Source organism: Bombina bombina, chromosome 8 (assembly GCF_027579735.1).
Source record: "Bombina bombina isolate aBomBom1 chromosome 8, aBomBom1.pri, whole genome shotgun sequence".
Lineage (NCBI taxonomy): Eukaryota > Metazoa > Chordata > Amphibia > Anura > Bombinatoridae > Bombina > Bombina bombina.
In genome coordinates this window covers 220308795-220329644 of record NC_069506.1, presented here as the reverse complement: position 1 = coordinate 220329644, position 20850 = coordinate 220308795, and the positions used below count along the sequence as shown (strand labels likewise).

The 20850-nt window shown below is 41.3% G+C and overlaps 1 protein-coding gene across 1 annotated transcript; it reads right to left on the bottom strand.

The window, feature by feature from the left end:
- Positions 1 to 8237: 8237 nt before the first annotated feature.
- Positions 8238 to 12689, bottom strand: ZNF574 (zinc finger protein 574). Its single transcript, XM_053691029.1, has 3 exons — positions 12599 to 12689; positions 11938 to 12021; positions 8238 to 11180 (listed from the first exon to the last, which is right to left on the bottom strand). The coding sequence occupies exon 3, from the start codon at positions 11140 to 11142 to the stop codon at positions 8563 to 8565; it is 2580 nt and encodes an 859-aa protein (XP_053547004.1). The 5' UTR covers positions 11143 to 11180; positions 11938 to 12021; positions 12599 to 12689; the 3' UTR covers positions 8238 to 8562.
- Between the last annotated feature and the right edge of the window lie 8161 nt (positions 12690 to 20850).

Sequence of the window (20850 nt, the reverse complement as noted above, 5' to 3'; positions counted from 1 at the left end):
TTATTATTGTCCAGTGTAGTGAATCATAGTTTTTGTTATGGACAAACGAAAAATGGTTTATTAAAGGTGTCGTGAGAATGCCCAATTTGATATTGTTGACATGTTCTCTTATTCTCGACCTTACTTCACGTGAGGTCATACCCACGTATTGTAAATTGCAGTGGTTGCATGTGAGTAGATATATCACGTAGGTCGCCCTACAGTTAAAGCATCTATCATGTTCAAAGGATTCACCAGTAACAGTACTGGTGAAACCATTGCCTGGGGATAGGTGGCTGCATGCTATGCAGTCTGCATAGTGGCATCTAAAGACACATTTTGTGCTTAACCAGGAACTTGGGGTATCATTTTTGTTAGTAATGATTGTGGTTGGTGCTACCAGATTACCTATAGTCTTGCCTCGTTTAAAAGCAAAACAACACCCTTTTTTGGCTACATTTGTTAGCCCCTCGTCTGCTTGTAGTAGGGGAAAGTGTTTGGATACTATATTACAAATTACATCATATTGGTCACTATAAGTTGTCATAAAGGTGACCCTATCTTTTGTACCTTTGTTCCAATCAAGATCCAATTTTTGTTGTTTTTTGGCTCTAATAGGCTATCCCTTTCTTTAGTACTGACCTCTTTTTTGATGCCTAGAAGCATCTTCTTGGGGTAGTTTCTAGATATGAGCCTATTTGTTAGCTCTGTAGCTTGCATTTCAAAGGTTGTTTTGTTAGAGCAATTTCTAAGAGTTCTTAGATATTGCCCTTTGGCAATTGCTTTAAAGATCCTATTCGGGTGGTTGCTCTTCGCATGTAATATTGTATTTCTGGCTGTTGGTTTGCGATATATGCTGGTTGTAATATACCCTCTTTCTTCAGTAAAGGTACCTGATAGAGTTACATCAAGGTAGTTAATAGTATTCAAATCGGTCTCAAAGGTAAAGCCCAATCCTATATCATTGTCATTTAGTTCATCAATGAATTTTGTAATTAAGCTAGGGTCTCCCTGCCAAATCAAAATGAGATCATCTATAAATCTCTTTAAAAACTGGATATGCTGTTTGTACTGATTTCTATCTCCATAGATGTGGGACTGCTCCCACCACCCCATAAAGAGGTTGGCATAGGAGGGGGCAAACTTAGCCCCCATAGCAGTCCCACATCTCTGGAGGTAGAAATTGTCCTGAAAACAAAAATAATTGTGGGTTAATAAGTAGTGTGTCACACGTATGATAAAATCGCACTGTTCATCTTCAAATTGCCCTGATCTAGTCAGAAACCATCTGATGGCTTTGAGGCCCTCTTTATGGGGTATTGATGAATAAAGTGCTTTTACATCTATGGTTACCCACATGTTGGATTTTTGCCAGTTTTCATCTCTTAACAACCCTAATAGGTGTTTTGTGTCAGTCAGATGACTTGGTAGATCTTCAACAAATGGCTGGAGTATTGCATCCAGCCATTGTGAGAGTCTCTCGGTTAGGGAGCCAATACCATTGATGATTGGCCTACCCTGTATTTCTGTCCCTGGTTTGTGCACCTTAGGAAGGTGATTGAAGGTGGGTCTTATAGGAAAATCTACTTGTAGATATTTGTAGGTATTGTCATAAAACATTCCTATTTCCCTACCTTCATCTAATAAATCTATTAATTCAAGTTGGTAGTCGTTTGTGGGGTCTTTCCTGAGTGGTATATATTGGTCAGTGTTAGTTAATTGTCTCATTGCTTCACAAATAAATTGACTTTTGTTTTGTACCACTATTGAGCCCCCCTTGTCCGCTGCTCTGATCACTATCTGTTCAGGGACAGAAATACAGGGTAGGCCAATCATCAATGGTATTGGCTCCCTAACCGAGAGACTCTCACAATGGCTGGATGCAATACTCCAGCCATTTGTTGAAGATCTACAGAGTCATCTGACTGACACAAAACACCTATTAGGGTTGTTAAGAGATGAAAACTGGCAAAAATCCAACATGTGGGTAACCATATGTTACGGTTGCCTCCAGGCTGGCTGGAAGTTGGACCGTAGAAAAGGATGCTCCTAGCGCTCACCAACGGATCATCAGCACCGTAGACACTATAACTGCTGCGTAGCCACCATACGTAATGCAGACTCAACGAACCACCGCTGCTGGGCTGGTATCTTGCCGTCTGCTCTGCGCCCTGGACCTACGACCAGGCTCCAGTAGGTGAACCTCTTCCTTCTGTAGCAATCCCTGTAGCTAAGGGAGTATGAAAAACATAGCAATCCCTGTAGTGATATAGCTGTCCCCTACAAATATGAGTCAAAGCTGCAAGTTAGAGGGTCAAAATAGGTCTGAAGTGCTGGAACACACAGCCTGGTCTTTATTGAGGTTACATGCAAAAAAGACACTCTCAGGGGGAGGCATAAAATCCCCAATCACACATTTGATACATTTAGAGAGACAACGCCCTTTTACAGGCCACAACATTACTTCAGCAGATAACATTACACACAATAAAACAATGCAGTCCACCTTATCACTAGCAGTCTGATTAGACAATGGGAATGTTTTATCACTAAACTTAATTAGAGCTGATCCCAGCAAACTTGTATTTAGAATTGAACAAAATTAACTCTTAATGGCACACAATGAAAACCAATGCCTTTGCAATAGTGCTTCCCCTCTGTGGAACACACTGCCTGTGTGGCACTTGGTTCAGCAAGCCCTATCCACTGAACCAAGTGGGAGAAAGCCAGGGACAAGTCATTTCACAGGTCTGGGGACATAGTCTTAAAGGGGCATTGTTCACCAAAGTCACAATATGTCCCCAGACGGTTCTTAAAGGGCCATACACACCCAATAAAAGTTAATATGTTCTCAGGGGCACAATCTTCCAGGGGCCATAGTCATGAGGAAGGAGGCTGGCAAATAGGCTTCTCCACGATCCATGGAAGCAGGGCAATTTTTCATTTAAAGGGCCAGTTACAAATAGCAGTTTGTAACACCATAGATGTAAAAGCACTTTATTCATCCATACCCCATAAAGAGGGCCTCAAAGCCATCAGATGGTTTCTGACTAGATCAGGGCAATTTGAAGATGAACAGTGCGATTTTATCATACGTGTGACACACTACTTATTAACCCACAATTATTTTTGTTTTCAGGACAATGTCTACCTCCAGAGATGTGGGACTGCTATGGGGGCTAAGTTTGCCCCCTCCTATGCCAACCTCTTTATGGGGTGGTGGGAGCAGTCCCTCATCTATGGAGATAGAAATCTGTACAAACAGCATATCTAGTTTTTTTAAGAGATTTAAAGATGATCTCATTTTGATTTGGCAGGGAGACCCTAGCTTAATTACAAAATTCATTGATGAACTAAATGACAATGATATAGGATTGGGCTTTACCTTTGAGACTGATTTGAATACTATTAACTACCTTGATGTAACTCTATCAGGTACCTTTACTGAAGAAAGGGGGTATATTACAACCAGCATATATCGCAAACCAACAGCCAGAAATACAATATTACATGCAAAGAGCAACCACCTGAATAGGGTCTTTAAAGCAAATGCCAAAGGGCAATATCTAAGAACTCTTAGAAATTGCTCTAACAAAACAACCTTTGAAATGCAAGCTACAGAGCTAACAAATAGGCTCATATCTAGAAACTACCCAAGAAGATGCTTCTAGGCATCAAAAAAGAGGTCAGTACTAAAGAAAGGGATAGCCTATTAGAGCCAAAAAAACAACAAAAATTGGATCTTGATTGGAACAAAGGTACAAAAGATAGGGTCACCTTTATGACAACTTATAGTGACCAATATGATGTAATTTGTAATATAGTATCCAAACACTTTCCCCTACTACAAGCAGACGAGGGGCTAACAAATGTAGCCAAAAAAGGGTGTTGTTTTGCTTTTAAACGAGGCAAGACTATAGGTAATCTGGTAGCACCAACCACAATCATTACTAACAAAAGTGATACCCCAAGTTCCTGGTTAAGCACAAAATGTGTCTTTAGATGCCACTATGCAGACTGCATAGCATGCAGCCACCTATCCCCAGGCAATGGTTTCACCAGTACTGTTACTGGTGAATCCTTTGAACATGATAGATGCTTTAACTGTAGGGCGACCTATGTGATATATCTCCTCACATGCAACCACTGCAATTTACAATACGTGGGTATGACCTCACGTGAAGTAAGGTCGAGAATACGAGAACATGTCAACAATATCAAATTGGGCATTCTCACGACACCTTTAATAAACCATTTTTCGTTTGTCCATAACAAAAACTCTGATTCACTACACTGGACAATAATAAAACATATCCTCCCCCCACAAAGAGGGGATAGAGACTCACTACTAGCAAGGGAGGAAGTATTCTGGATCCTCAAGCTAAAAACCAGAAAGCCTTATGGATTAAACAGCGAGTTTGAACTAATTAATTTCTGGCACTAAATTCTGGCATTGAGAGTAGTGTCACGGTTCTTCCCTACCCTGTCACATACCTCTTTTGGCCTATTCATATATACACATTAATATAACACCTACTGATATCATCCTTTGTGAATATGATAAAATATGATGATATAGTGTTTTATTATAAACCCGTTTTTTCTATGCACTTATCTGGTTTTTGGTGCTATTAGTCACTAGACACCTTATCTGCTACGTATGGAATGTATCTAATTGATACGCATTATAAATGTTTCAATTTATAATTTTTAATATGATGTATAACACTCTATTAATGTACAGGATATATATATAGATGCAATGTCTTTAAGTAATATATTATTGCATTTACGACAGTTCAGATTCTCACATATGTCCTCAGGTGTCTTTGCCATTATTATTGTGCATGCAAATAAGAGGCATAATCAGAGCCTCTTATACAGGAGGTGTGCTTGTGTTCTTAACCAATGAGATACAAGCAACACCTTTTTAAAGCCAGGTATGAGGGTCACTGGTCATGCTATGACTACGACACAGGTAGCCGAAACGCGTCAGCAGCATTAGTGGCCGCCATCCTGTATCTATGCACTTTGCTGGAGTGTGTTCGTTGCATGTTAACGTTGGAAAGTTGCTGTTTTAAATGGAATAAAGAAAAGTTTTTGTGAAGCACCAAGTTGTATCGGATCTCCTCTGTACCTTTGATGTTTGTTGCCTACTCTAAGCCAATGAGGATACCGTTCACAGACTCCAGACCAAGCCCTCTCACCCGCCCAATTGGATTGCACAGCAGCTCTATACAGTGACGTCAGACGCCGACTAGAAGCGGTAGCACGGTTTCACCGAAGTCGAGGACATCTGCAAGCTTGAACAGGGGAGCAGCTAGAGGTATTGTATACTCCACCATCGGGTGGTACTGCTTCCCCAGGACCGAGCGCAGACATGGACTCGTGAGTAATACCGGTGCCATACCGCTCTCTTTATTATTTGTATGCATGCACTTGTTGCTTGGGGTGAGAGGTGAAGCTTTATCCTAATACACACACGGAAGGGAGAAAATAACTTTGTTTCTATTTAACAATACCTAGACAGTCTCTGCAGCAACAATACACTACTGGGAATTGGTTGCCGATTGGTGGCTGTACCAATATGTGTCTTGTCATCGGCTCACCTGTGTTCAGCTAGCTCCCAGTAGTGCATTGCTGTTTTCTAAACAAAGGATATCAACAAAAAATAGCAAATTCGATAATAGAAGTAAATTGAAACGTTGTTTAAAATGGTATGCTCTGAATCAAAGAAAAAGCTTTGGTTTAATATCCCTTTAACCCTTCGCTGCAACATATTTGAAGAGACATATAAAACCATCAAAAGATATTGCAATTTAAAATCAGGGCTAGACAAACCGAGGAGCCACTGGCTCCTAACTTTTTGGGGTATTCTCCATATATCTATATACAAATACCACTGCCTGGCTCCTAAGTGTGCCTGGCTCCTAAATATTCTTACTGGCTCCTAAATTTTAAACAGATTTGTCAACTCGTGATTTAAATGAACACTCCCACTAAAAATCTTAACTGGCAACTTAATTTTTTCACTTGGCTTCTAAATGTGAAGAATATTTATCAATCTCTTAGGAAAAAAGGAGCGAAGTATGAATAAGAAAAGAATGTATGAAAGGCTGTATATTTTTTTTTTTTTAAAAAAAGCACAAAAAAATAGTTTTTGTGTAAATAAAAGGGCAGCACTGACACAGGTTAAAAACATTCATTTGGCATAAATGAACAATTTAAGCAAATACTGTTAAAGAAAAACACGTTTGTGCAAAACTAATACTGATGCAATAATGACTACTGGCTCCCACTGCCTTACTGTTGGAGAGACACAAAACTTCATGCAGTGCTTTTTTCCCTTTTTTTTTTAAAAAATAAACAGTGAAGTCAAAATTAAACTTTCATGATCCAGACAGCGTGTGAAATTTTAAAAACTTTCCAGTGTCCTTCTATTATCTATTTTGCTTTTTTTTGAGCATACATAGGTAAGCACAGCAGCAAAGCACTACTGTGAGCTAGCTGCTGATTATTGGCTGCACATATATGTAATTGGCTCAAAAGATGTGTTCAGCTAGCTCACAGTGGTGCATTGCAGCCTCTTCAACAAATAGCAAGAAGTAGATTGAAAAGTGGTTTACAATTGAACACTATGTTTGAATCATGGAAGAAATATGTTGTGCCACTTTAAAGGGACACTGTACCCAAATTTTTTCTTTCGTGATTCAGATAGAGCATGCAATTTTAAGCATCTTTCTAATTTACTCCTATTGTCAAATTTTCTTTATTCTCTTGGTATCTTTATTATTATGAAAAGCAAGAATTTAAGTTTAGATGCCGGACCATTTTTGGTAAACAACCTGGGTTGTCCTTGCTGATTGGACAGCACCAATAAACAAGTGCTGTCCATGGTTCTGAACCACAAATTGGCTGGCTCCTTAGCTTAGATGCCTTATTCAAATAAAGAAAGCAAGAGAACGAAAAAAAAATGATAATAGGAGTAAATTAGAAAGTTGCTTAAAATTGCTTGCTCTGTATGAATCACCAAAAAAAAAAAATTTGGGTTCAGTGTCCCTTTATGTACCCCATGTAAAATAAAACAAAAATTGCAAGTACAATCTCCTTTTAAAGGAACATTGAAAACTCTGAAATTTGTATACAAAATGTTTTGTTATGCATAACTTTCATTATTCATTTTGCCCCCTTTTCATGTAATTTAGCTGTAGATTTTATAACTCTCAGAACCTGAAATGCACCCTTCTGACTTTGAGGCTAATGCTGCTACATATCTTTCCTTAAAGGAATATGAAAGCCTATTTTTTTGTTCAGGATTCAGATAGAGCATGTAATTTTAAACAACTTTCTCATTTACTCCTATTATCAATTTTTCTTCGTTCTTTTGGTATCTTTATTTAAAAAAGCAGGAATGTAAGCTTATGAGTTCAGCACCTGGGTAGCGCTTGATGATTGGTGACTAAATGTAGCAAGCGTTACCCAGGATGCTGAATCATGGAAGAAAAAAATTGGGGTTTCAAAGTTGCATGCTCTGAATCATGAAAGACAAAATGTGGGTTTCATATCCCTTTAATTGACTTATGACAACCGCAATGCATTCTATACTAAGATTATGACCTTGGCTAGTTTTGTAGTCTGCAGACAAATGCCAAGATTGTCTCCTCCGATCAAGGCAAATGGGGCTATTGAAAAACTAATTTTGTATTAAAAAAAAGCTTTTAAAAACATTTAGACTTGATAACGGATATGTTATTTTGTAGAAATACAATTTTGTACTTAAAGGGACATGAAACTCAAATTTTTGTTAATGATTCAGATAGAGAATATAATTTTAAACAACTTTCCTATTTATTTCTATTATTTAATTTGCTTCCTTCTCTTGTTATCCTTTGCTAAAAAGGTTTATCTAGGCAAGTTCATGAGCAGCAGAGAACCTAGGTTCTAGCTGTTGATTGGTGGCTGCATATATATTTTGATTGTCATTGGCCCACCCATGTGTTGTTAGAAACCAGTAGTGCATTGCTGCTCCTTCAACAAATGATACCAAGAGAATGAAACAAATTAGATAATAGAAGTAAATTAGAAAGTCGTTTAAAATTGTATTTATCTGAATCATGAATGAAAAAAAATGTGGGTTTTATGTCCCTTTAAAGTGTTTACTGACGCTCTAACTCTGTAGTAGGGCACATTAGTGATATTGTCTTTGACTTAAACAATTCCATAGACACTGATAAATGTAAAAGGAAGCACAAAATTGATTGAGAATAAACTTATGATTCTTTATAACCAAACTGCAATACAAAGTCCTTCACAAAAAAACAGTGTTAGAAAGTACAATGTTCTGCAAGTGCGTGTTCTGTCTGACACTTACTGATTACATATTAGGGCAATAATAAACCTTATTTTAGAGGGCTTTTTAAATGTAGCTATCTATTGCTAAGAGGCTCTTTATTATGAATGTTTCTATCCAAACCAATTAACACACGGTTTTCTTTTTCAAGCTATTATGGTGTTTGCTATTTTCTGTCACCAAAACCCACAGTTGCCAGTGACTTCTCTCTCAGCTGATGCTTTTTTGTTAATTCACAGGGTCTCAATCTGAATGTTCCCCAAATGTATATTTTCTACCTGTAATGTCTCAAACTGTATGTCCTGCACACTGATAGTGCTACCTTCAGGGAATATTTCAACTGTTTCAATAATTGGAATAGTTTCTACAGTCTCCAAGATAGCTACAGTGTTGGAAATGTCACCAGTGTGCGACTCTGTGATTGGAGGTGGATCCACTTGACCTTTGTGTAGTTTCCTATGCTTCCATAGGTTAGAGAATGAGCGATAAGCTCTACCACAGTCTGGACAGGCATGGGGTCGTTCGCCTGTGTGAATACGTTTGTGCTCAGCCAGTCGTACAGCTATAGTGAAAGCTTTATCACACACATCGCATTTAAAGGGCTTCTCTCCTGTGTGAAGGCGCCTGTGGTCTTTCAAATGTGTGGACTGACGGAAAGCTTTTCCACAATCTGGACAAGGGTATGGACGTTCACCAGTATGAATTCTGCGATGTACCTGCAATGATGTTTCTGTGCTAAACGTTTTCTGGCAGTCAGGACATTCCAGGTTCTTTGCTCCTGTTTTCTGCTTGCTTCTAGGTGTTGAGGCCTGTGGACCCTTTCCTATAATACGATTATTTCTCTTTACACCTGCATGCAGGGAAGCAACGTGTGCATTCAAACGAGCATCAGAAATCACCTTCTTACCACATACAGGACACTCCAGTTTCTCACCTGCCCCGGATTTAGTGCATCTATGATCCTGCAACCTTTGTGAGGTTGGAAAGTTTGTGCCACAGTCCACACACCTAAGTGGTAACTCTCCACGATGCCCAAGCTCATGTACTTCCAGCAGTCTCTTAAGCAGGAAGGACAGTCCACAGCTCTCACACTTGTATGGGTACTCTCCAGTATGTTGGTATTGATGCATGAAAAGACGATATGGGCGATGGAAATTGATCCCACACTCCATGCACTTATATGGATATGCTTGGTTATGAACATAAAGATGCTGCTGCAAAGTAGAAGACTGGCTAAAAGCTTTCCCACAGATCTGACATTTATGTGGCTTCTCTCCAGTGTGTGTTAACCTGTGCCGCAAAAGGTTGGCCTGCGAATTAAAAGACTTGCTACAATCAGTACAAGAGTATGGTCTCTCTCCTGTATGTGTTAGCATGTGGTTGCGCAGATGTGATCGCTTCTTGAATGGTTTACTACATGTTGGACACTTATGTCTTCTCTCAAGTGCATGAACAAAACGTTGGTGGCGCAGCAGCTGAGAAAGCTGAGGAAATTCTTTTCCACAAGGTGTGCATAAGAAGGCCCCAGTGGTGGTTGGAAAATGATAGCTGCTATTTTTCTTCTCCTCTACCGGTGTTTGATTTTTATGCTTCTCACTGTGCAAACGCCGGTGGTATAGGAACTTTGTCATGTTAAGAAATGTTTGCCCACATTCACACGTATATAGTGGGTTAGAAAGGTGGGAGCGCCGATGGTTCAGCAGAACAGCCTCACTCGCAAAGCCTAAGCCACAATCCACACACAGATAGTGTGATTCTCCACTATGCGACCTTAGGTGTTCACCTACCTCTGGGTGAGTGGAAAAGACCTTACTGCAGAGTGGGCAGCTAAAAGGACCGGTCTGATAAGTTTTTTGGTGAACATGCAACCCCTCAACACTCTGAAAGTTTCCACCACACTGACCACAGGAAAACTCCAAATCTTTGCCAGATTTCCCACAATGTCTTACTACATAATCTACCTTTGGATTATCAACCACTGCTCCATTTTTCTCAACCACACTACTGACAGATGTCACCTCTTCCACTTGCTCTTCAGACTGCTCAGTTGGCAAATGATTAGGAGGAGTGACAGGTAACTCTTCTGTGGATATGGCACTCTCTTGACCAGGAAAATGTGTGGCCTGATGTTCAATGAATTCTGCAGGCGACTGGAATAGCTGAGAACACTCAGAACATTTGTAGAGGAGAACCTCAACAGCACAGTCCTCTCCTGAGCCTTCGCTCTTCTTGTAAGAGTGCTCCAAGTCTACCAGAACTTGAGTATGTGACACAGAAGAAGATGAAGTAGGTGGCACATGAAAATGCTGTTGTCCTGCTACAAGGTGGACTTCCCCAGGAATGGGCTGATTGCACATAAGTTGTAAAGCATCCTCTACAGTAGGACTTTCTGCTTGCAACACAACTTTTGTCTGAGGAACATCTTCAGCTTGCATATGAGTGTATCGATGAGCCATCCACACATCTTGACTGTTAAACAAAGCCTTGCAGTCAACACACTCATAATGTATTTCACTTCGTGAGGGTCGCTTGGCCTTGGGAGTATCAGCCTGAGCAGGATTCATAAGCTTAATATGGAGCTCTTGATGGGTAAGAAGTTCTCCAGGAGTCATTAGAAGTTGTCCACATTCCAGACACTGATATTGATTTTCTTGAGAGTTTAGGCCCAGTACCTGATACTGTTGTTCCTGCAAAGATGGTGCATGGCTCTGCTGGTGTAGAACAGCATCCTCCAGGTTGGGATATTCCTCTCCACATTCTGAACATACATACCGGTGTTCTACATAAACAACCGTCTCTTCTGGCTCAGTCATGATGGAACCACCACACTTTAAACTTCAGATACACAAATCTGCCAAAATAAAAAGGAAATAGGACAATATTACATAGCAATCATTTTTTGATATGCAAGGAAATAAATCACTATAGTTTAAGAGAAAGGAATAAAAAATAAAATGCCCCAAAGGCATTTAAAATTGTTGTGTACACAGCCCTTGAAAAACCTACGTAGGGTAAATTTTGGACTTCTTATTTGAAGCAGCAAGATGGGGACAACTATAAATGAAATCTTAGACAAGCAATCACTGTGAACCATGTAGAAGGGTCAGGGTTCTGATTTCTACTGATTACACTCCAGGTTCTTGGTGCCAGTGAAGGAACAAAAATCAAGACAAATAATAAGAAAAAAAAGAAAAATGATCACACTTCTCCCCCCCCCCCCAAGATAATTAAAAGTTTAAATGGGGAATTCATTTTTGTTTTATATAAGTCCAGCTCGGGAGCCTCCTAAAAAGGACACTGACAATTAATGGTGGCTACACGTGAATGCTGCTTCTAATTGGAAAACTTGCCGTGCCATGCTCAGAAGACTCATTGTGTTATGGCTCACAAGTGGGGTAACAACCAAATGTCAAATCACTTTACAAATTAAACACATATCAAAGTGTGCATGTGCCAAATTACAAGCATTAGCGGAAAAGAAGATTTTGCATTTTATTATCCTGATATTTACATACCAAGTACAAAAATGGTGGGTACAATTTAATGATATAAAATGCATTTTAATTGTCCTACTAATGCCTTCATAACACTATTAAATAGCAACTTACCCAAGAATAGTTAGCTATTCACACATACTAACAAGCAGCCAATTTTGTCATATGGGCAGTTCAATGATGATGGCATGGAGGGGCCTGTAAGGAAGAATACATTCTTATGAGCATGACTATTTTTAATTTATAAAACATCAACAGATTGCATAGCACTAAACAATATTGTGTAATATGCTATGCAAGGTGGCTGAAGCTATTTTAGTTGCAGAGGACTATATATATATATATATATATATATATATATATATATATATATATATATATATATATATATATATATATATATATAGACAATGAGGGCCTTTTTAGATCATCTGCAAGTCTAATAACCCAGTTATTCTCCAGAGGTGTGTGTATATGTACGAGTCACCTTAGGAAATGACTTTACAGATCAGTACACATAGCCATAAAGCTTGTGCACCGGTGACTGGCCTATCTGAGGTAGAAGTAAAACAAGTACAACAATGTCACCACCTAAGACCAGCTATGAACTTGGGCCTGAGCCGCTGACTTGGGGATCCGTGAATTATTCTAGGACCCCGCGTTATGCTACAGAAACGGAGTGCAGTGACAGAAACTGATAAGCAACGCACAGAATCAGCTTGCCCCGTACAGCGGAGGGGGGGTTATCAGGCCGGAAACACCTAGATGCACTCACGTTATTTTACAACGTCCACACACAACCTGATGACTTCGCCGTTCACCAAAATTCACCCGTTCTCACCAACCGCTCACCTCGCGGTCTACAGCGCCTCCCAACAATCACATTAGCCATTGGCGGCCGCATTAGCCCTAAACCAATAGGGTGTTAGCAGTCAGCCAACTATAAGGAAGTGGGGCTGACAGTAGGTTCCTTTCATTTTGGTAGTGGGCAATGTTGGGTTTGGGAGTTTTTATCAAGGAACTGTAGCTAACGAAAGAATTGATTCATTGTTTATTATTCACCTGCAATGCACACGGCAGATGTATAAGGAGTACACCGTAAAATGAATCACGTTATGTCCTCGTGAAATGTAAAAACGTAGGAAATAAGAAGTGATAGGTTCGTTCGTGGAGATATAACTCATGGAGTCTAAGGACAGTGTGGTATCGATCAGGTATAGGACTCTACGAGTTTTACGTTAAAATACAAAACACGGGACCACCGCTTACTGAGCGAGTGAGGACCGATATTCAATGACCGTTTGTGTCCCTGAAAGATTACACAGCACGTCAGTAAACGGTCTGTTTATACTGTTGCTATGAGATTTTTTTACAAGATAGAAGGCTTCCTACTGCAATGGACATGGAACCCACATTATTTTCTTTCATGATTCATATAGAGCATACAGATTAAAAAAAACAACTTTACTATTTAGTTATAATATCTAATTGTTGTCCTTTGTTGGGAGCATACCTAGGTAGCAGGGTGGATAAAAATGAATGATTAAAAAAAAAAAAAAAACACAAAAATCTGATTTTTTTTATTTCAGTAGGATTTTCTTTTAAATAAAATGCCTTTTGAGGAAAAATATCTAAAGATAGTTTCTATTTAAGATTCACAATAATGTAAAGGTTATTTGTCCTGAAATATAGATTTGTTTTTAATTATATAGCAAGATGATCTCTATTCATTGCTGTAATGTTTAATTTTCTTTCCTAAGATATGGAGAGTCCACAACGTCATGACCCCAAATTGTCTATACATTCCGTCCCCCAACAACCCAATCCCAAATAAATAACACAAACACCAGAGTTGGGGTAAAAAAGGCCGCAGCATATTTTATTATTATTAACAACATAAATAACTTTTATTTAAAACTTAAAACCATAAAAACCAGGGCTTGCCCTACCAAATAAATATTTTCCGTGCCTGAACCCATAAGGCACGCCTCCCCATGAACAATCACCTCTCCTGCCTATCACAACAGGAGGTACCATGAACCCCAACCATGGCGTAAGCCATCACCCAGGGCAAGCACCCGCCCCTACTGCGACAACCATATATACTAAACAATATGAACACGTTTTACCCTTTTAAACTTTTCTTTTTTTTTTTTTTTAATATTTATCTATAATCAAGTTTTTTTTTTTTTTTTAAATCAGAAAACAGGGAGGGAGGGTGGGCACTGAAGCCGTTCTTCTCCCGGTCAGGTAAGTCACTGAAAAAGAGCGCGAAAACACTATGCACCAACTATTTTAAAAACTTGCCTCCAGCCACGCCCCTTTGACCTAAAGCTGAACTGCATTTAGCCAATAGGGGTCAATTACCCCTACCTTGATGCTGGCGTCCGGGGTTCTGCTTGACCCCAAATTGTCTATACATTCCGTCCCCCAACAACCCAATCCCAAATAAATAACACAAACACCAGAGTTGGGGTAAAAAAGGCTGCAGCATATTTTATTATTATTAACAACATAAATAACTTTTATTTAAAACTTAAAACCATAAAAACCAGGGCTTGCCCTACCAAATAAATATTTTCCGTGCCTGAACCCATAAGGCACGCCTCCCCATGAACAATCACCTCTCCTGCCTATCCCAACAGGAGGTACCATGAACCCCAACCATGGCGTAAGCCATCACCCAGGGCAAGCACCCCGCCACAGCTCGAACTAGCATCGAGCACCGCCCAACAAGGCTGCGGCCAACTTAATACCCTCCTTTAGGGTAAAATTAAATAAATGTAAACCTACCTCATTAAGATGGACACCATCTCGGAGGAAAAAACATTTACCCGATTCCCCTTCAAACTCTGAATGCCTCAAAGCGAGGCCCCCAAACTTTTTAACGTGACCACTCACCATACGGTTTACTTTACGCCGGGAATTCTCCAATTTAACACAGTCCCACGCTGCCCTCCAAACCAGCCGGCACTCAATGTCTGACCACACAATTACCAAACTCGGGAACAAAGTATGTAACCGGTCCAAATCCCACTTAATCTTGTCCACCAACGTTTTCTGTGCCATAAAACCCAAATCATTCCCTCTGAGATGAATAACCAAGATATTAGGAGGCGAAAACAACCTAGCGTAATTAACTACGGATTCCAAAAGCTGACACCACCTCATGCCCCTAACCCCAAACCACCTCAAAACAAGTTTTTCCTTACAAAAACCCAGCTGGGCACCATCCTTTTTTACAGCAGCAGCTTTCCTGGCCCAATAAACGTAAGAATGGCCGATAACCCAACATCTCAAAGGACCTGAAAAGAAGAACAAAGAGAAACAAACTTTTTTTTTTTTTTTTAAACTACCAACCCCGGCCTCACATACACTCTGAAACGGTCAGACTCCCATCTACCAATCTTCTTAATCACATGAGGCTCCAAACCCAGGAGCTGAGCTTCCGTCGCAGCTCCAATGCGGAATGGATGAGGACCGAATTCACAAGGATTTAACCCTAACAAAACAAGGCACTTTTTAAAAACAGATACAAATTGAAAAACTGAAAGCACAGAATCATCCTGATGGATCAAGAAAGCCTCGTTAACTCCATTCCTAGCCTTTAAAAAAGCTAACACCGCCCCAACTGGGCAACATGGGCCGCCAACCGCCCTTAAACTAAACAATTTTCCCTTTCCAGACTGGTCAGTTTTAGATTTTCTTAACCATATGTCCAAACTCCCGTTATTCAAACAAATGTATCTCCACCGAAGGCCACTAGCACATAACCTATTCTTACCTACCAATTCAGAAATTCTAAAAGCCCAGAAAAAGGCCAGAACAAAAGCAGCCCGGAACAATAAAAATTCAAAATCAGAATAACAGACATGAGGAAGAATACCCACCAACTTCTTTAACAATGAGAAAATAACCGGTCTTCTACCGTCCTTTAATGGCTTCTTCCTACACAAACCACGAACAGCCATTCTTACTACAAAATTCTTGGTTACGTCCTCCAAACCACCCAACTGAAACAAGAAAGCCAAAGCTGCAAGTCTCCTGCGAATTTCCGCTGCTGATAAAGACTCAGTCCTCCACTGCATAATCCAACCCAAAAGTATCTCACGACAGGATTCTCTAGAAGCCATCCATTCCCTACCATCCACCACAGTTAACCATAACTTCCATACCCGGGCGTAAGCCCGCCAAGTGGATTGTGCCAGAGCCCCTTTCACGAGGTCCCAAACTAAGGATACCCCAGGAGCCACAATTCCCTCGGGCAATTCACACCCTCCGTCTCTGCGTCCGGAGCCTCCGACCTGAACCGCTCCCACTGAAAACGGGAAAGAGCGTCAGCAATAGAATTCACCTTGCCCGGTACATGAACAGCTCTAAAAATGACATTAAGCCTCAGACACTCCAGCACAAATTCTCTCAGCAAACTGATAACCGGGGGGGAATTAGCAGTCAAGTTGTTAATCAAATATACCACCCCCAAATTATCCGAGTGAAAACAAACCCGTTTGTCTCGGAGTTTAGAAGCCCAAATCTTTAAAGCAACCACCAAAGGGAAGAGTTCCAGAAAAGTTAGATTTTTTGTCAAACCCAAAGGTTCCCAATCTTCAGGCCAAACCTCCGCACACCATTTTCCATTCAGATAGGCTCCAAAGCCGCAAGAACCAGATGCATCGGTAAACAGGCATAAACGTTCATCAGACCAATCTACTTCCTGAATCACCAACCGGCCATTGAAATCCTTCAAGAAGGCCAACCATACTCGAAGGTCATCCTTCAAGACCTTTGACAAACGAATATGATGATGGGGAACAACTACCCCGACCGTCGCCAATGCAAGTCTTCTACCAAAAACCCTACCAACTGGGATAATACGGCACGCGAAATTAAGCTTGCCCAACAAAGATTGAAGACACAGCAGAGTTATCTTCTCAGACGACAACGCCCTTTGGATGCACTGAAACAAGTCAACGACCTTATCCTCAGGTAAACGGCATTGCATAGCCACTGAATCAATCTCAATACCCAAGAAACACAAAGAAGTTATCGGACCTTCCGATTTTTCTTCAGCAATTGGAATACCAAAATCAGATGCAACAAGATCAAAAGTCAACATCAGCCTCCTGCAGACCTCTGAACCCTCGGGGCCCACAAACAAGAAGTCATCCAAGTAATGAACTAAAGATGACAACCCGGCTCGTTGCTTGACCACCCATTCAATGAATGTACTAAACTTCTCGAAATAAGAACAAGAAATAGAGCACCCCATTGGAAGGCACAAATCTACAAAAAAGGAACCATCAAATTTACAACCTAAAAGATGATGACACCGAGGGTGAACCGGCAATAGCCTGAATGCTGCTTCGATGTCAACCTTAGCCAACAAAGCTCCCCGGCCAGCAACCTGAACCAAATCAACAGCTTTGTCGAATGACGCATAATTGACCGAGACCAATTCCGGATCAATGCCATCATTGACAGAAAAACCCTTTGGGTAAGACAGGTGGTGGATCAAACGAAATTGACCCTCAATCCTCTTAGGAACTACTCCTAATGGAGAAATTCTCAAATTCTCCAAAGGAGGAGAAATAAATGGGCCTGCCATTCTTCCCAAAGAAACCTCTTTTTGCAACTTCTTTCTAACCACCTCAGGGAATTCCCTGGCTGACTTCAAATTCCCACTAAATTTACCACCAGCACTTTCCTTGAAAGGAATTACAAAACCTGAGCTGAAACCGGAAAGAAGCAGCTCGGCATCATCTCGTTTTCCCTGTTTATTGGCGTAAGCCTCTAACCAAACCACCATCCTTCCTACCTTCACCGGGGTCTGAGCTCGAAGGAGTAGATTCCCCTTGTTTACTAACAATCTTTCCTTTCTTGAAACACCTTGAAAAACTGTGGCTACCGCCACACCCAGAACATTTGTGTCTGAATTTACAACTTGCTCCAAACCGGCATGCTCCATCGTTAAATTGGAAGCATAATCCCTTACGCATTGAGACTGCCGATCCCGAACTAACCGAGGGGCCGGAGTAACCGACCCATAAACCACGAAAAGGCTGACCCCTTAAAGGGGTCATGATCTCGAGCCAAATGCCCATGTCACGATCGTCCCAACGCATTTCTGGTCTCACTGCCAGCCTCTGACGAAACTTCTCGTCATAACGCCACCATGCCATACCTCCATAAGTACGGTAAGCATTTGAAATCTCATCGAAATAACAAAATAAAGATCCACCCTGATCCGGGCACTTCTCCGTTACCACACTAGCAAGAATGCAAAAGGCTCTCGACCAATTACCTAAGGTCTTAGGTAACTTCCTGTACCTCTTTTTCCTTTCATCTTCCTCCTTCTTGCCTTTCTCGGATTTATCATCCTCCTTCAACTCCACCACTTGGTCCAGCGGCAACAAAGAAAAAATTTCTAAGAATTCCCTCTTCCATATTTTTTCTTTAACTTCCACCGTTAGATGAATCCCCAAAGGACCGATGGAACACAAGCACGGACGCCTCAAGGCTTCCTCGGCTACCTTAATTGAACTACCCGAAACCGAAACAGCCGACACCTGAGAAACCGAAACGGCTCCACTCACTGACGAAACTGACTCAGCCGGAGCCACAATGGCTCCCGGGGTCCAAGCCTTATCGGCCGACTCCCCCCCTACTTGGAGCCTCCAAACTCGCCAACAACGCCTTCAAACCATTCAGCAGCTTCTCACGTTCTCCACACTTCAAACCCGATCCTTCCACCACAGCACCCCCAGCTGACTCACCTGAAGACTGGGGGGCCGTCCTTGTACTCTCCCGATTATCTGCTCCAACACTGGGAACGACCCGAGTTGCCACTACCTCCTCTCTCCTTCTACCGCTCTCGCCTGTCCTCTTGCTCCCATTCGATTTCCTAGAAGGTGAACGTCCTCTCTCTCTTCTTCCACTGCTCTTTGAACTCTCAACCCTCGCCCGAGTAGGTGAATGAATAACAGTAGATCTTCTCAAAGGTGAACGTGATCTCTGTCGGCCATGACCCGACCTTGACCTCCTTCTTTGATGCCTGCTGGGCACCGTAATATCTCCAGATCCTGGGGACTGCAAAGCACGGGAAGGTGTGAGTGCATGCCCCCCCCCCTGATGACCTACTCCCCTGCACCCCCTCCCTCTCTCTAACCCTACTCTCACAAACCCTGCTCCCCCCTGAAACCCTTACCCCCTTCTCAGGAGATAATAACTTCAAAAGCTGCACCAGGGTAGACGCATCGCCTACCTGACCAGCCGTACTCGGTCCAGGTAACGCAGGTTCCTCGATCTCCTCTTCTTCCTCAAAGTCGCTGCCAGCATCCAGTACCAGCAACGGCTCCGTAACCGGGTCCCTTTGAGGTGTAGGGGCCTCTTCTCCTCCACTAGAAAGGCCGTGTGCTTCCTGATAAACCACTGCGTGAAAGAATTAGAGACATTAGCTCTCATCCCCAAACTACTATTTTTAAAATATCCCCACTAACACCCTTTTTCTTATGTTCTTCTTTTTTTTTTTTTTTTTTACAAAAACACCTCCTAGTCAAACATCAGCTTCATACCCTGCTCTCCTTAAAATCAGCAACCTGCGTAAGCAATAACCCAAACCAAATTAGCACCTACCTATTCAGGAACACCTATAAAAACTCAGGGAAAAAACATAAATTTGCAACCATCAAAGAAGGAACACCTATTTATTTATATATTTATTATTATTATTTTTTTTTTTAATTAAAACCTGCCCTACCATTACAAATAAAGTTTCTCACCTAGATAATATAACAAAAACGCATGTCATACAACCCCAATAAAAACCTTAAAACAAGGAAAAGCAAATAACCAAAATAAAACATTTCTATATATATATATATATATATATATATATATATATATATATATATATATATATATATTTTTTATATATATATACACCAACATACATTCTACAATTTTTATTATTGATATTAATTTCTAAAATTTTATTCATTAACTTCTTATTTTTTTTTTTTTATATATATAACCAGCCAGAAGAACATCAGCATAACGCACCCCTTTTTATTTTTTTTATTTTTTATGTATACATACATACCCCAATACAGTCCAAAACATTAAAATTATAATAACCAACGTAAATGGCCCCATATTAATGTTAACCCCCTCACTGCCATGCAGGAAATTGACAGCCTTCCCCCCCCCCCTCAAGAATAAAGACAAACATACCCGACAACTAACTCACATACCTGACATAACTCATGACAAATACCGCCATTAAACATGCCCCCTTTACTACCGCCACACTACCCTATACATTGCGCCCCTGCCAGACCCCACTTTAACCGTCACCGTCTTCTCCGCTCCTGCAGTCCCACCGGGCCTCCGGGGCGCAATGACGTCACCGCCATGCGCCGTTAATGCACCGGGTCCTGTCGTCTTCTCTGCCACCGGCCTCTTGCTTGAAGAACCTCTCCGCCCAGTCTTTGCCGCCGACTTCCGCTTCAAGCTGGATGCTTCAGGACTCAACCTTGACGGGGGCCCAGCTGATCTCACCGGTCTTTTCTTCCTGGACCCGCTGACTCCTGCAACTCCTGACGTCCCCGCGCGAGGCTCCTCCACCGACTTCAGCTGCTCCCGGATCCATTCGACTCCTCTTCCTCTGGCCATCGCCGTCAGCTCCTGTAGCAGCGCGTCCATAGCAGGTAAGCACTGAAGCCGTTCTTCTCCCGGTCAGGTAAGTCACTGAAAAAGAGCGCGAAAACACTATGCACCAACTATTTTAAAAACTTGCCTCCAGCCACGCCCCTTTGACCTAAAGCTGAACTGCATTCAGCCAATAGGGGTCAATTACCCCTACCTTGATGCTGGCGTCCGAGGTTCTGCTTTCCAATTACTAGTGGGAATATCACTCCTGGCCAGCAGGAGGAGGCAAAGAGCACCACATCAAAGCTGTTAAGTGTCACTCCCCTACCCATAATCCCTAGTCATTCTCTTTGTCTCTGTACAATGGAGGAGGTGAAGTCT

Bases quoted from the DNA above. Each gene is read 5' to 3' on its own strand.
- ZNF574 (XM_053691029.1), bottom strand. From the start codon at position 11,142: ATGACTGAGCCAGAAGAGACGGTTGTTTATGTAGAACACCGGTATGTA.